General features: G+C 35.7%; 1 protein-coding gene across 3 annotated transcripts in view; it reads right to left on the reverse strand.

Annotated features, from left to right (window-relative positions):
- LOC119077367 (potassium voltage-gated channel protein Shab) overlaps nt 1-17,908 on the reverse strand; it is a 115,289-nt gene that overhangs the window by 20,253 nt on the left and 77,128 nt on the right. For all 3 annotated transcript variants that reach the window (XM_037184555.1, XM_037184554.1, XM_037184553.1), the window contains exons 6-8: nt 13,676-14,043; nt 12,495-12,693; nt 11,300-11,576 (exon numbers count right to left, since the gene is read on the reverse strand). In XM_037184555.1, the coding sequence (XP_037040450.1) occupies nt 11,300-11,576; nt 12,495-12,693; nt 13,676-14,043 (844 nt within the window). The remainder of the gene's footprint in view (nt 1-11,299; nt 11,577-12,494; nt 12,694-13,675; nt 14,044-17,908) is intronic.

Consider the following 17,908-nt stretch of genomic DNA (forward strand, 5'->3'; position numbering starts at 1 on the left):
TTTGACAATTATAAATATGGTATGCAACACATTTTATACCACACCATGTTATACCATACCAGCTGTATATACCATTAGTTACTGTCAAAATCAAAGCTCAACAATTGAAAAAATGGCAGTTATTGAACAATTTCGGGTTTTATTTTCTGTTTCTAATTAATAAAAAGTGATTTTTGTCAAATTAATTCTGGAATTTGGTAGACAAGTGTGTGCATTATCAATTCTAATAATAAAAAGTTGGAGGCAGTGTGTTTAGATGTGTAAATAAAATGAAATTCTTCATGTTTTGTGTCCAGTGAAGCGATGTTTTAAAACCGTAATGTCTTTCGTTTGATGCAATTTTTAAAACATTTTTTTCAGCAATTTTGTAGATAAAGGTCCAAACTTTAAGACTATGTAAGCCGCCAAGTGCCCCAACGTAAATTACACGTAAAAATGGATTCCCAAAATGAGTTATTTTCCAAATATTTTTCATACGAAAGTGAGTGTTTACATGAAGCTTTCAACAGAGGGCTCTTTGTAACCTAGTCTGCCTTCTTAAGTCTTAAGGCGGAACCTTACCTTACATAACCTCACAATTGAATTTTTTCCCAAGCTGATATCAAAAATATCCAAATATTAACAATGAGTATATCAAAACGTCCCTGGACTAGTGTTGCCGATCCGCATTCATATAAAGACGGTGTGCCGTTATCACCTAATTTACAAAATTGAGTTCTAACTACATCAGCTAGCAAAATTTCTAGCCAGATTTTTCTCTTACTGAGGACAATAAGCGAACAATAGTAATCAAATCTAGTACTTCGAAGCTAGCGAAGTGAACATTATTTGTGGATTGATGAAACCCAATCGAATAGGAAAGAACTCAGTTAATTCGGTAATTTTTATCGTTTTACATTTCGAAATATAAGCGATGGGAATAACAACCGATGATGGGACGGTGCACGCCATGTTTAATTTGATTGCTTGGCTTTAATATTATAATCGACAGTGACGTTGTGTAAGATAAATGACTGCCGCCTTTTTATCTAGTTAATGTCGATAAATAAAATGCAAAATGTGTTTAAGTTGACTTTTATTTACAAAAATTTGAAACCTATTTAACAAGGAAAACAACAACGAAAACAAAAACTGTAGACACACGGACAGTGACTTTGTATTAGAATAAAATGCCAAATTAAAAATACGAGAGACGTACTCCACGTGACTAAACAAAATTTTGTTACGCATTACAAACACACACATTTAGAGACCACAATTATTTTGTTTTAATAATTTGTTTTTAAATTTTTGTTATGAAATCTACTACAAAAAAAAACTGTGCAAATTCACGCCATAAGTGCGCTAGTAATTCAAATACCGTTAACTGACTGGTGCCATAATAATACCGATGCTGTCGAACGAACATCAACGGTATGTGTCCTTATACACGGCGGCAAACGTATCAAATTTCTTTTGGTATAAACGTCAAATTTGACAAAAGAACAAAAGAAATTCTATATGTAATTCGCTGTGTGTAGGGGCCAGTACATTTAAATAGCCTAGTGTACGTTTTACTTTGAATTAGAAGGCGCACCTACAGTGCAAAAATAGAGTACTTTGTGGAATTAAACGCACTCACTATCTGAAGCGGACAAAAAATCATGCGACATGTATGTGTGCGAGGAAACAGAGACATGTCAAAACATTTGTTCCGCACTTTACACGCAAGAGAAGTCATTTGTTGGCTTAGTACTCCACCGGTCAGATAAGAGGAAAATGTGAAAGAAACTGGTTGTTATGGGAGAGAAACGAACCAAATGGCTTTTCTCTGTCATAGAAGCCAACTGTCCCCACATTTTCTTATCAATCTCGCCAAAGACGTACCACCTGCAAATGTTTCTGCTCGCACGCCTTTTTTTCACCTCATGGCTCTAGTGAGTGCGTTTCATTCCGCGAAGTGCTCTACAGAAATTTTTTCTTTGAACAATTTTACGTATATTTGATAACGAGAGGCATTCGAATTGGAAAAAAATGATCAACAAAAAAGAGTAGAAAACAATCACTTATTGGTACAAACAGTAAAATTGTGTTTTTCGTTTATTATTATGTTTTGTAGGCGAAAGCTTCAAATTAGCTTTTTCATTTAAACAGTTTTTAGTTAACCTCGATAGAAAGCGATAGTAAGCCATCATTGATAGAGTATAATTGTGATAGAAAAGTTGATTGAGAAAGGTTTGTTAACTGACGACACTTGACTGACGAACAAAATTAACCTCGAATTGAAGATTCAACACAAGGCTAGCCACCTGCACACTTTAGTTCCTCGTTTTAGTTAAAACATTTGCCATAACTAAATTCAGTATCTTTTAAAGGTCGCAAATTGAACACATGAAAGTGGGTATGTTTGATTCCGACAAGCGAATTCAAACTTTGCGCCAAATTGGATTCAAATGTGATTATTTGCTTATCAGTTCGATGTCCGTAGTGACCGAATTACCATGACAGACGAGATTTATGTGCTATTGCACAATGAAATATTGTAGCTGTCGTTATCTAAATCTTCTTCAATGGCGTATCATTCGATGAAGCCTCTTAATTCGCTCAAAAAACTATTGTGAGAAGTTGTCTTTCAAAAATTGCAAATGACCTCGACATGACTGTAAAAAGGGACAAACTAACGCGGCATGAAATTCTCGTTAACGGAGCGCTGAAATGAATTGTTCGGTTTATTTGTTCATCCACTCGTTTAATTTGCCAAACATGTCGCAAAGGAAGAAATTGGCGTATTTGGTCAAATAACGTTTAGCGCAAATTAATCGTTTTACAATTGCTATTAGTCGATACAATGATTGCAGTCTCAGACAAACAAGTCATGCGTGCTTTTTCCACAAACAATTGCTTTAGCCACTCATAAGTATATGAAATCTTCTGTACAAAATATTGTAGAAAGCCGTAAAATGTTCGCTCTTAATCTGTTGCTTGATTGTCTTCACAAAATTTTGGCTTCTCTAAAGAAGAATTTACAAAAAAATTTCCTAAACTTCATTCCAGCAGCGAAACAAAAAGCAAACGACGCATAAGTTCAACATCTCAAACAAAAAGTTCGGCAAATTTACGTAATCGAGAAATTGGCAAATGCTCTTGAAAAAATGAAAAAAGTCAGAAATTGGTTGCAAAAATTTTGAAATGAAGTGAACTCTGAACTGTGGTTAGTCTAAGAAAATTGTGAAATAAAATTGAAATAACGAAATCACGCAGAAAATGAACTTTGACAGCTGTCAACGAGGCTGTCAAGTTTTCCCTTGATGCTTGAGGTCGTACACATACTTCTACAATTACAACCCCGAATTTCATTCACAAATTGCAAATTATCAATGAAAAGTAGTGTTGTAATTACGAATCTGTCACATTTACGTAGCTCTCTAAATGGCCAGTAAGAATTCACATTATGGATTATGGCAGAAGATGAACATAATTGTCCCACGCAACTTGGTTGTCTTTTATTTTAACGATTTAATAAGTCATTAGTCATATATGATTGAGAATGAAAAATTGTGTGCAAATTTTGAAAATCGACTTTTTCAGTACATTTTTCGCGAGCAGAGCCATTTTTTCTGACACAAGCACCTGGACTACAAGGGTCAAGAATCGTTTTGGCGCATAATGACACATAAATGTTGTGTGGGTTTAAGGAAAACGTTCAAACCTCGTGGATATTACAGAGACGGGTGAAACGTCAAAATATTCAAAATATTACTGAGCGACGGATGAAATTTAAGCATACAGAGCCTGCCTCAAACAGAGAAATTATTGTCGTCGAAACTAAATGGCCATGCATACTGCGACGTTCGTAACGAATTTCTTGTTCTGTCAAATTTGACGTTTATAACAAAAGAAATTCGATACGCTGTGTAACGACCTAACGACGCTAACAAACTACTGAGAAATATTGGAATTAAATTCACCATATGGAACAAAAAAAGTTCTTCGTTTTGTCCATAGGCTAAAAAATGAATTGGCGATTTCCAAGTGTTTTTATTACTAAGAGATGGCGCTGACGCTAAAAGTTATCATAAAATGGCATAAAATTTTAGTACAGTTTTTCATCATTTTTTAACGGAAATACCCAAACGTTCGCAGCGCTTTGCGGTGGAATTAATAAATAGTCCCTTTCGTTTGTGTGTATAAAGAGCGGCTGACGCGGCAGATCATTTTGCGTCTCGATTATATTGCTAAAGATCGATATACAACAGAAAGTAAAAAGGGCGGCCAGAGAAATTTCTCTAGTCAGAAAACTGATTGAAATACTAATACTAATAAACCATCGAAGCGAATCTTATTGTTCTAGTCAGTCTGTCGTCCGGCAAACCTTTCACAATAATTTGAGATTTTTTTGTTTGTTTTTATAGTAAGTGTTATCACCTCAATCTACTTAAGAGACATTCCATTCAAAAAAACTAGCTTATGCTTATGCTTCCGTAATGGATTTTGTATATAATTTCATCACATTTCTTATTTCTTATGTCAACAAAAAAGCAAAATTTTTTACGAATTTAACGAAACCAAAAAATGACTTTCGTTGAAACCTTAGCGCTAACTGAATTCTTTAAAAACGTATTTGGTTTCAGCTTATAATTTTGCCTGGACTAAGGCGCGATTTGAAGGCGAAGACGTAAGTTATCTTACTGCCTAATCCCCAGGAAATTAGTTTTAACGTTCAAATCAAGGCATTAATGACTCATTGCCCGGGGTAGCAGTGGGTAAAGTGTAATTTGTTCTACTAAGAAGCTCCACTAGATAATTAGATTATTGGCGAAGTTTGTCAATTTTAAAATTATTTAGGGAGCCGTTTACGCTCGCCATCATAAAAGGATTTTAAAGACATTGACAAGCTTCGATGTGACAAGCAACAGTTCTTCTTATATTTTCACATGCTTTTGATTTCCCTTAGGGTCAAAAGAGGATTTTATTGGGAAATCGAAGCATGTGAAATCAATTACAAAATTCGACATAAAAATGAAGAGCCACGTTTTCGAGTGATTGTTGACCTCGGCGTCGCCTCGGAAAGTGCACGCGAAAACTGGCCTTTTCAACAATTAATCCTTAGTCATGGTAATAACTGATAAAAACCAAAATGTTAATGCAACTAAAGTGAACATTAAGGGTTCATCCATTTTTTTCAGTGCTGCCAGCAGATTTAATTCATTAATAACTTGTCCAATATGCGGTATCGTGAGTAAAATGTGTCTTCTACTCCCATATTAGAGTATTAGAAAGCACATTTGAATCACGAAAATGCATATTTATTGAATTAAAAATGAATTAAGTCTACTGGCATCACTGACAACTGTGGACGTCATTCATGGATGAGCCTTAAGTTTAAGAGCATGACACCAAACATCGCTCATGCTCTTAGATTGGGCGTTAGAAACATTTTCCTGTTTTAATACGGAGGGACGAAAAGATTTATTTTTCATTACGAAACACCTTCACTTTGCACAATCGTTCCACTCACCTTTAATGTCCGAAATAAATCTAATCTGTGATGTGAGTGCACAGTTCGCCTAGATTTCTATTTACTTTTTTTTGGTAATGCTTAGCGTGAAAGTTTATGTGGAGTCGTAGCTCTCTCGGTTGATTTTTTTTATTTGCCAAGTAATTCCTTGTTGAGGATTTTCAAATAAATTTTAATAAAAAAAGTTTACTTTTAATGCAACGGTTAATCTTTCGATAAGAAGTTAGTTTACAAGATTATACGACCGGGCCGTTCTATTTTACAATACACATTCTGTCGAATCTACAATAGGGTAGCATTGGAAATATTAGTGACAATTTGTTATTCGTTGATCGATTCTTCATGCTCTACGGTAAGAAGAGTTAGTCAATTTCTTTGCAAAAAAATTCAATTGAATGTCACCGATGAAAGGGAGAAGATCTTAATTTATTGAAAATTTTAGTTTTCTGATTTTCTTCTTGCCTTTTTTGATGTGATGATCGGATATGAACTGAACAGGTTATGGGCCCAAGTTTGGCAAACTGTTGATTCAACAGCTTAAATAAACTTGTTAATTTAACGACTGTTGATCGTTTTCAGGAGTTTTGGAGAAACTATTTTTGAGGACGAAAATGATTTTTCTTGGACTAGCGATCTTCACAATCACTAAACCAATACTATCAAAATAAATATCCGACACATGTCTATGAACTAGAAAACTTTTCACAATTAGTCTGACTGGAGATAAAAAGTTGAAAACTGAACTTTGTTCATCCGAGGCAAAACCGAGGCCAATCACGTAAATGGGATTTTTCATCTTTATCCTCGGATTAGATAAACAACTTTACACACTAACTTCAAGACAAGAGATCCATTACAGCCCTAGAGTTGTCTCATGATAAGGAAGAGTTTAAAAGTAAAACTGTGTTACGTGACTGACTTAAATAACCTTAAATTGTTGTAGTAACAAGCGGAGCGAGAACACAGACACCGTATTTACTGTTGACACTTTAGCTTTCAATTCCGTTGGGTTTACACACTAGTTTTATGCTTTGCAATTTTTCTACTATTTTCGATTAATTTCGTTCAACTTTTTACTTCAAATTAAAATAACGGAAAATGTTGTTTGTGGTTAGCTGGTGTGGCATATGTGTGTATATTTGCTTTAAATGTGTCTGCTTGTGTGCGTATTTCAATGTATCAATGCTATGTATTTACAGTGACGGTGGATCAATAATATTGTTGTTTTCAAGTTTTCTCCTATAAGTTCTAGAACGCGAGATTTTTTCTAGTGTTTTTAAAATTCATTTACTTCACACATCAATCTAAATCATTTCTGGAGAGAATCATGTAGTTTAGCATTGAATGGATCATCCATTATGGATGTGATTCAATATAATTCACACTGTGGAAAAACCAATCAAACATTAAACATTTCATTGCTACTGCACAATGAACAGACACACCTTCTGGTCTATGAAAACTTTTCAATGTTGACTACTTGTGTCATGACACAAAATTTTTAAATTCTATTATTTGTCAATTTGAAGGATTACATTGCATTTTCTTAGTAACGCTGTAACGCTGAGGTAGAACAGTGAATAACCACGATAGTGGGTAATGATGGATAAATACGATGTAGGAAGAGGGTAACATGACAGGGATATTTCAGGACCAAAAAATCCCAAATGAAAAGCAAAACGACAGACAGATTTCTCGTTCAGCTAAGAGTTTTTCGATAGGTAGAAAAAAACAGTTTGTAGCGAAAGATAGGAGTGGGAGATGCATTGACGTTGACTAGCCGCAGAAAAGGAACACGAATAAGAAAATTTTTCAAATGAAAGAAACGCTTAGGATGAATGGAAACTTAAAAATGGCAGAACAATTCAAGATGGCGTAGAGGACGCGTCACTTTTGTAAACCTCAAATGAAATCTATGATTAAGAAAAGAGCGTTGTGAATAGCAGATGACTTAATGACTCCACAACAATGGAAAAACAGTGTGATAATGATGTAATCAAATTTTTAATGAGACTGGGACATGCTGTTTAACAATTTGTTTCTCAAATGCTTCGATTATTCATAAAGTTTACTATCACGTAATAAGGACATTCAACTACGCGAGTCTTTCCAGAAATGCGAATCTACTTTAAAATAAAATACTGTTTCCGTTATAGACTGTGTGGTGTTCACGTGTGTATCTATCCCTCACAAACAACCACGGTTCGAAACTGTATACATATTGTTGCACAACGCAGCAACATGATGTGGCACTTTTGTTTCTGAGAGCCACGCGGAGCTAGTGTAGTCGAAATATGATATTGATTTCAATTCGTGGGCTAATGAGAGACTAATACGCACGTGAGCTCACGGCCTGTTAGCAGCAATTCCTAATAATACTTTCTGCTACGTTCTTTGCTCTTAACTTATCGTTCTAACGTTTCTAAAATTCGAGATCGAAAATCAATTGTTGGGTTTTCTGTTTTGTATATATCTAAGAGATCGATGTTGCGTGAAAAGAAATCTTCTTCTTCCTCTTAACAATTCGTTTCCACACATCTAGAAAGATAATTTGATTAATCTGGTCCCTCGTATAATATGGACTTGATTGCTTTACCTTATGGTTTCTTCAAAAACTCATCCTATTTTTCGTCAAAACTATCAGCAGCATTTTGTTCTGGAGAATTAGAAAGTAGCGCTGAATTTGATGTTTAGGTACTTTTGTATAAAAAATAAATTTTTGGCTAAAAGGCTCTCGGAACACCGAGAAATAAATTGTTCAACGGCTAGTCCCGGAAGAGTAATTTAGATTGTTTTTCGGTTCAAGGAAAACGTTGTTAGATCATCCTATTGCTGTTTAAGCCAGATTGCCGGACACGCTTTCAGAACAGTTTATTTCCCGAGTTCTGCATTTGCATTGGACCATACATAAATTCCACAAAAAATGTCCCCCTCTCCAATTGATACGAACCGTGAAAATGCGAGGAACATAACAACCTTAAAGTTTCTCCCTTCTATTTGACATTTGGAAAATTTGAATCGCTGCTAGATAGTGCTATGTTAGTGATTCATTCACAAATAGCGTTACCTTAGCAGAGTAACGGAATGTCACAATTTGAGTTTTGACTACTTGAGTCACTAGTTGTGACCAGATGTCGCCACACGTTGCTACCCTTGATGATGAATCGCTCATCTCACTAATCGACACCCCGTATGTTCACATACGAGTTCGAAAACTTATAGGTATTTTTCCCTCCTGATTATAAATCCAGAAAAAAAATTTCTAGGACGTCTGGAACAGGAGCTAGACCTATTTTAAGTTAAATGGGAATTCCATTGGAGCAGTTTGCATTTAGTAATTTACATAACAAGAGATGAAAAGTCGAAATATTAAGTTTGTGTGTGAATTTAGTTGAACCGAGGCGAGGCAACAATCACACGAAAACAAGACTTTTCATTTTTTCCTTAGCTATCCACTGAAGTTTAGATTCTGAAGGCGTCCAAAGCAGTTCTAGACACATGAAAAGAAGGGTTTTCGACTTATAAATAGGTCTACAACCCTTTCATCAACTTCTTACTGAAATTCTTCATAAAACCAGCAAGACATAAAATCTGAAACTCTACACCCTCTTCTAGTCAACACACCTTAAAAAATAATATTCCTGTCAGGCCGTTATTTTCACGCAATGGGTGCTATTAACGATGTCGCCCAGAGTGTCTATGCGTTATTCACCTATATAATGCGTTAGAGGGCACTATACTCTACCTTCACATACTGTGAAACTTGACAGGCGAACAGTAGAATCCTAGCTACGCATAACAACGCGAAACCGACCTAATTCAAAGGTTTCTATTGTTCGCCTGTCAAGCAGTATGACAGTATAACAAAAGATTTTTTTTTTAAATTAGGTCTGTTCACGTCGCTATGTGTAGCTACCGTTAGTTGCCCATTAATTATCCCATTTTCTATGAAATAACCGAAAAGCAATTAAATTTGTCCATATTACTGACCCACCCCGTGTGATGTCTTTCTCGTGTATTTATTTCTTGTTGCATGTTCATTGTTCGTGGTGTTGTATGGTGTTAAATAATGTAATGCATTTAACCATAAAATTCCGTTGAAGGGTTCACTCAATATATATTTTTCATATAAAACATGGAAAGCTAAACTCGAATTCGAACAAAAAAAAAAGAGAAATAATCACACGAACATTATGGAACTGTCGGTCGGAACGGTTCAATTGTTGCTTTCGAATTTTTTTCTGCTAATTTAAAGTAAAAAAAATGTAGAAAAAGAAGAGAAGAGGAAAAAAGCCTGTAACTTTTGTTCGTGGTTAAATTGGTCGGATCACAATTGCACATTTAGATATATTTTATGTGGAAAAGCGTTTTTATTATGCATGCGATTCGCTGCTGCAATATAGTTGGTGCCGTTGGTTTTTTTTCTTTTCTTTTTTTTAAAATAAAAATGTTCCAATTCAAATCAATTTTGCAATTTTACCGAAAATGGTTAAACAGTTCGTCAAACAACATCATAAGAGACACTTCACGACATTTACAATTATACTAATCGGTTGGTTACAACAGCAATTTCGTTTATTGTCGAAAACACACACAATTAAATGTTAATGCAAATGTTAAGAGTTGTTTTGCAGCCCAATCGATTGTTTCCACATTTCATTTTTGCTTAAAATTCAATAGTTCTTGTGGGGCGGAATATTTTTTCTTGAAATGAACGAATGAAACGTCAAATCATTGGACTGCAATTGGAAATGCGCATAATTATTGATGTGGCGTCTATTAAATTCTGTTATTACCTCGTCGAGGGCGTGAAACAGGTGTTAGAATTCACACAGCTCTGTACTCGGGCTTACAATCGGAAAAATGAATTTATTCCAATGATTCTCAGCTCGTCGACAACATTCATTTCATTTTAGACTTTGATCTGTTTCGAATGCGAATTGTATACTCTCAGTTTCAAAAGGGATTCAAAAGCTTTTCATTGCGTTGAATGACATTCCATCACTGTAAAGAGCCTTCGATCACTGTGAAGAGCTTTTGCTCTCTTTGAATAGTTGTTGCTGTCTCTGAAGAGCTTTTGCTGTATTGGAAGAGCTTTTACTGTCTAGGAAGAGCTTTTACTGTCTAGAAAGAGCTTTTACTGTCTTGGAAGAGCTTTTGAGGTCTTCATGCTTTTGTTGTTTTAGAAGTGTTTTTGTTGTATTCGAAGAGCTTTTACTGTCTTCGAAGAGCATTTGCTGTCTTCGAATAGCTTTTACTGACTTTAAATAGCTTTTGCTGTCTTCGAAGAGCTTAAGAGATTTTGCTGTTTTCGAATAGCTTTTGCTGTCTTTAACAGCTTCTGCTGTCTTTGGAGAGCTTTTGCTGTCTTTGAAGAGCTTTTGCAGCTGTCTTTGAAGAAGTTTTGCTCTATTGGAAGAGCTTTTTCTGTCTCCGAGTATCTTTCGATCATCTTTATAAAAATAAAAATTGGAAAGCTCTTCGAGCTTTCAAGCTAACAGAAAATTACTGATGTTGCCTTGGAAAAAACAAGAACAACGCGAAAGTGAAATTGTTCGTCAATAAATCAGAAGCTTTCAAACCGTTTCTAGAGGTCGGCTCCGGCTTTAACTCAAAAGCACACCTCTCCACAATCGAAAGAGGTAAATAATGTTTTAAGCGTAGGACCAGTCGACTAGCCTTCAGAACCGTTCAATAATTGTACGCACTTCATTCGAATTTTATCCCAAAACTGACGACTGTGTGTATGGTTCTGTGCATGCAATCAAACTAAAATTTAAAGATAGAAACAAAACAACTCACCAGTATCAACGATCACATCGATCAGATCCATACTCTTAGCGAAGGCATCTCTCAAATTGATATGATGAAATGAGACGATGCTGCCTTCACGCTTAGCTCGGTCCAATGCTTCTCGCCGCTTCAACGCTTTCTCACGACGCATCTGATTCTTATAAAATTCGGCAAAATTGTTAACTATGATGGGAATGGGCAACGCGATAACCAAGACGCCGCATATACAACATACGGATCCAATAACCTTTCCAAGCGGAGTAGTGGGATAGATGTCCCCGTATCCTACAGTGTTTTTATGTGATTGTCAACAATTGTTTCACAACGGAAAATTGGAATTGGCCTAGCATGTTTCTTTCAGTGATGTGAGTCGCCGCTACACATTTTTTAGAGAAATTGAACGATGCGTTTGCATCAAATTTAAGGGTCAGTTTAGCTTACAGAACAGTAAAATTGACATCACCTTTAAAGAGAGGACAATGGACAAATGTCTAATTAGGAGCATGTAGCAGGACCTTATAGTCTGTGGAAGGTCCTCTTTTTTGTAGTTCAACAGAAATTGTTAGTCAACTGCATGAACAGTGAAATGTGGCGAACTCTCATCATTAAAGAAAAATGGTATCTCACCGAAACAACTGTTCGCTTGAAATTACCAACAAGCAACTTGACCAAGTTGCTATCGGCTACTCGGAAACCTAACTGCAAACTCAAAAATTTGCTGCTGAAAGTTTTAGATATATTTGACATTCCATTTTATTATTAAAGGAGCGCCTAGACTTACTACTACTTCTAGCCTTACTTAGCCTTACTGGGTAGAAGAGTCCACAAAATGTCTTCATTTGTGTAATTCGACATTAACAGTCAACAAGTTGCTAAATATTCGTTGCATTATATGATTAATGCACATGTGAGATTTTAGTGAATTTTAACCAAAATATCGTTCAGAGTTATTGTGTCAAATAAACTTTCCTAAATGGTTGGCTTGCACAACAATAGTAAATCATTTTACTCGTTGGCAATTTACAAACCGAGCGATAGTTTCGGTTGATACAAATGTTTTTGGTTCACATTTATAACAAAAAGTAAAACTTCCACTTACCCTACACAAATTTTGAAAAGGCAAAAAGAAAAAATTATCGAAATTAGAAAGTTTTGTTCAAATAGGTTATTTTGATGGTTTTTTTTGTAGTTTTGTTTTGCTCACCACTGTGGTCATTGTGATCCCCGCCCACCAGAATGTTTCAGGAATGGAAATGAATTTCGTGTGAGGCTCGTCCTTTTCAGCAAAATATGCTAGAGACGAAAATATCAGAACGCCCATTGCCAAGAATAACATAAGCAGACCAAGTTCCTTATACGAATTACGTAACGTAAATCCCAATGACTGCAAGCCCGTCGAATGACTGTTTTGTTTTTTCATGCGAACAATTTATCACAATTTTATTATTGGATGCATTGTCCATGTACAAAATTTGGTGTTAGATGGAAGAATGTGGAACAGAGTGGAATGGGATTTGTTACCACATGTGCCAAACGTTCCTTGTTCTTCAATCTGACATCACCAATTCCATAGCGACGAATTAGGAAAATGTTCTCTGCCTCGGAGGTTTAATTGGGAAATGCATCCTAAGATTTTTGTCAAATAACAGGAAAGTCGAAGGTCAAGTATGGTACGTGAGAATTTAATGTGAACAGATTTTACCAGTGAAATGTTAAGTTGGTACTCATGCGGCGAGATAGAAGGGACATGTGAATGACAGCTGACATATATGGGAGAGAATACGATAGAATTTCTTACGAAATTAGTTAAATTCTCTCCCATAGGTGTCACTTGTCATTCACATGTTCCTTCTATATCGCCGCTTGTGTACCAACTTAACATTTCTCTGGATCTTATAGTTCTCACAATGAAATTAGCTTTGTGGCGGATCTGTCATTTGTGTAACCAGCGGTCAGAGAAAGAGATACAAGCAGCAAAATAGAGTATGACAGTGAGAGAGTAGGGAAAATACATAAATTGGGAGCAAGAGAGAAAAGATAGGAATTAAAAAAGGAGGACAAGGAGGGAAAGCGTGGAAAATGATTCGGCTGAGAGTCGCCGCTTACAATTTCTCTAAAAGAAAAAAAAAGGGAGAAAAATAGAGAGAGGGAAATGAAAACTGAAGTGGAAGAAAAAATGGATGGGAAAGAAGTAAGAGGCAGAGAGAATAGTTGCGAACAGAGAGACAAAATGCCGAAGTAAGACGAAATAATCGAATTCGTCTTCTCAATGAAATTCAACTTCGATTCGATTCGAAAATATTGTTTCCCAAGATCGTCGCCGTGGAATCAATGGCTTCAAAAATTTGCTTTTTGTTCAATTATTAAGTAAAAATAATTGTTTACCGGGCCAGCTTAAGGATTCGCAGAATGCGCATGATGCGAAAGACTTGCACAACCCGGCGTACATCCTGGAACTGGTCCGTTGCATTCTTGTTGGTTTCCAACAAAAACAACGATACAAAATACGGCAATATTGCCAACAGATCGATAACATTGAGGCCGCCTTTGAAAAATTTCCATTTGTCCGGCGATGCGCTAAAGCGCAACACATATTCGAGCGTGAACCATGATATACAGACGGCTTCAACCACGGCCAAATCGGGATTGTCTTGCGGCGTGCCATTCAATTCATGTTGCAGTGATGGCAGTGTATTTAACGTTAAAGCAACGGTTGACAGGACTATGAACAGGATGGATATCACTGCGATTATCTGTTGAAATGGGATAACGGAACGGATTGAGAAAAATTTACTTTTTTTGGCGTTGCTAGGTTTTTAAAATTTTTAATCTCAAAAATCTCAGTTCTTCGGTTGGCTTGCATTGAAATGTTGTTTTTGAAACAAAAAAAAAAAGATTTTTTTGTTGTTGTTCAGGGAAACTTTTTTTTTTTTTTAAATTCGGGTATGCAGTCAAGAATCGAGTTTCAATCTCATTCAGTTCGAAGGTGAAAATGTTTTTTGTATTTTTGAGCGATCATCCTGATTTTTTGTGTGCTGAAAAAAATTGCGATTCGTCCAAAATTTTGCACCGTCCTCCCTGGAGAGTCGGGTTGCCGTTCAAATCAAATCAAAATTACAAATTACGAATTTTCACCTCAAACGTCTCCGTTACATTTTAGTTGGTTTCATAATTTTTGGTTTTTAAGTGATGCTGTTTTAGAAGCAAAACAAACAAATTTCACACAAAAATAGATTTGCTGATGTTATTGCTATGGTTTAGACAATGGACGGTCACAGATAAAGACAGAAAATAATAAAAGCCAAATTCAAATTCAAAACAAATATGAGCATTGGCGCCATGTTGAGAATGATTAACATGCGAGCCGGTCTTCGTCGGACATATTTTCTGAGGGCGATCGATTCCAATTTTGTAGAAAATCTAGGACTTCAATCAGCCAACAGAAAGAAATTTCGCAACAAATCGACCAAGTTAATATCAATCAGACCAACATTTCGTTTATTTGTTCAAACATTTACTAGATTCTGCTTTTATTTGATGATGAAACGAGAACAAGACACTATCAAGTCGATGCTTTTACTGTGTGTCGTATTTTTTTTTTGTACGAAAAGCATTTCGGATTTTTATGTTGCTCCGTGTTTTGTTCAAGCAACAGTAAACACTTATCTTGGTCCCATTTCAATTGCACATACATTTTACACTAAAAAGTGTTCACGATCTACCGCACACAAAACAAAATGAAAAAGAAATAAAAACAGGAAACAGGAGAAATAAACAAAAATCTGATTGAAAAGAGTTGTTGTTTTTAAGTTTAAATTGAATTGATAACATTTTATGCTCTTGTTTTCGTCGATTGTGAATGAAGCCGCAAACGCTTCATGAATTTTTACCGTAGTCGGGACGCGGGAACACCACTTGTTTGATTTGTCGTACAAGTGTCGAAAAGTAGTGTTTTACGCACTAAATTACACATTGTGTTGTGTTGTGTCCATTTGAGGTGGAATGAGTGTAACCGTTTCGAGTTTTAAATCATCTAAGCAATGGCTTTTGTCAGCAGAGAAGACAAATTAGGGCGGCCAAACAAGACAGCCTGGTCATACTAGGCAAGGTCCGAAGTCAACCTGTGGCGCACTCGGCTTAACTTACTTTCGGCGCACCTTTGCTCAAATAGAGTTAAATTCAACAATTTTTATCGATGCGAAGTAACACTTCCACCAGAAGAAGTTCGCTTTCATGGGAACATTTGTTCGAATAGGTTTGTTCCAAGTAACTGTAAACACGAACTTTGACAACCCGAACAACGACAATTTCATCCATAGCAACGTCGCCTACGCGATTTACACAGCGATATTATTGAGGTTATGGTTCTATGGATGAAATTTGACAATTCATATGGCCTTGGAACAAACCTATTCATTTGAATTGAATGTAGTGCGACACTATGAAGTTGGTCACTAATCGTTTTCTTCTTCTTCTGACTGAGAATACTTTCCGAGCTGAAGATGAGAACGATGATAGAAACTCTTTTGAGAAATTACTTGGAAACTGACTTGAAAATTCACGAAAAATGGTGAAATTGAAATTCTTGTAAGAAGAATATCGGTGCGTTACAAACTCAAACATTTTCAACTGATAAAATGGTTGAATACAACGCAAGCATTTTACGGAATAGAATCGAGAAATTTAATTTAACGATAAATCGTTAGGTTCAGACTACAAAGAGTAATGGACCTAGACAAGTACATGGCTGTGTGTAGTCATTTCTGCTGACAACTATAAATTGCTCTCTGCACGGAACAACAAAAATGTCTTTTTGTGTGTGGGTGTGGGTGTGTATCGCAACGATACAAAAGTCCGCAATTTTGTTTTATTAATTGCAACCATTTATAATTGATTTCGTTAAACGGACAGAAAGTCTGTAGAACGGAACGGGGAAAAAGCACACGGACTCCAGGACCGTAGCTAGATTGTGTCAAATCTTAGGATAACAACTGCTTCGTAAATTCTTAACCGTAACTAAAAAAACGTTATTTGAAATATAAAGTGGGGGAGGCGCGCTTGAAAAGTCTAGTGTCAAATCTCAACTGTTTGTATTTCAAAGTATGTCTTTTTCGTCGCGGAGACATTAACGCACAAACCAGTTACTTATATCATAAGACAGAAAAAAAAAACTACCGTCTGGCTACGGTCCTGCACCCGACCGATGGTAAAATATAAAAACGTTTTCTTACGATCCAATTAAAATTTAAATTGCTTTCTCTTCCATTCCACACAAAAATTTCTTTGCCGAATCATTCTGTTTCGAATATAATACGAAACCATGAAAGTTATACACTTTTCAATCATGTTATCCATTTAGGAAGAAGAAATAAAAAGCTTTCCCCGTGTGCTATGTCATATATAAATGTGTTATGTGCTATTGTTGACTCGATAAACAAGACAAAGGAAACCGAACAAAAAAAAACCGAACAAAACAAAACAATAGCGTGGAAAACACATGACTTAAAATAGAGAATAGAGGAAAAGAAAAATTAAAACGAAAAATTTTTCAATGGAAAAGCAACATGTATGCAATTGTAATAGATGGATGGAATGGATGAGTGTATGTGTGTGTGTGAGTTAATTATTATCAGTGTGTTGTTTATAGCACTGTGTATAGCGATTGGGTATATATATATATATTTTTGTACAAACATATACAACGAAAAACAACAACAAAAGGAAACGTCAAACAAATTCACCGAAAAAACAAAACAAGAACATTTAAAGAACGAATTTCGTTGAATGCAATTTAACCAAAAATTACGTGTGTACTCTGTATGAAATGAGGTTAGAATTTAGCTAGACGGACTCTTTGATTGCTTACAAAATTCACTTTTCCTTCCACAACTTTCAAAAAGGGATTTCAGAGCAAATTTATGTTTGAATTTTAACTAAAAATGAACATCTGCTCGTTTTTGCGCCTTCCCTTGGACAGCCTTAATTTTCAACTCAATGCTTTGAGGACGGTTAATGCGCCCAGAAATTTCTGTTTTGGGTGGGAAATCTTAGCGAAAAAGCTATAACACCATAGATGGCCACACTGTCAAAAATTTTCCAATTCTATGTTGATTTGTACCCGTAGTAACGTATAACGACGCCAAAGAGACCTAATTTAAATTTTTCTTTTATTGTACTGTCAAACTTAACAGACGAGCAACAAAGAAAAAATCGGATTAGGTCTCCTTCGTGTCGATATGTGCAGCTACAGTTACTCTAGCTACACATACCCACTCGAAAAAGACCTAATTAAAATTTTTCTTTTGTTCTTCTGTCAAATTTGACAGTACAACAAAATACAAATTTGATTTAGGTCTCTTTCGTGTTGCTATGTGTAGCTACACTTAAAATTAGAATATTTTCGCTTCTCTCTTCAGCTACGAAAATAAATGGTTGTCATCACTGACAAAAAGAACTAATCAGTTGATCAAGAAACGATCTATCGTCAGATGAAAAGATTTCTTTAATAAAAAGTTATGAATCTAATCTGTTAGTTGAAGTTATGTCGTTAAGCTGTTTGAGGATGTGACAGCATTTTGTAATCTATGTAAAAGTCTTCACATAACTCTGTACCATGGG

This window comes from Bradysia coprophila, unplaced genomic scaffold, assembly GCF_014529535.1.
Source record: "Bradysia coprophila strain Holo2 unplaced genomic scaffold, BU_Bcop_v1 contig_235, whole genome shotgun sequence".
NCBI lineage: Eukaryota > Metazoa > Arthropoda > Insecta > Diptera > Sciaridae > Bradysia > Bradysia coprophila.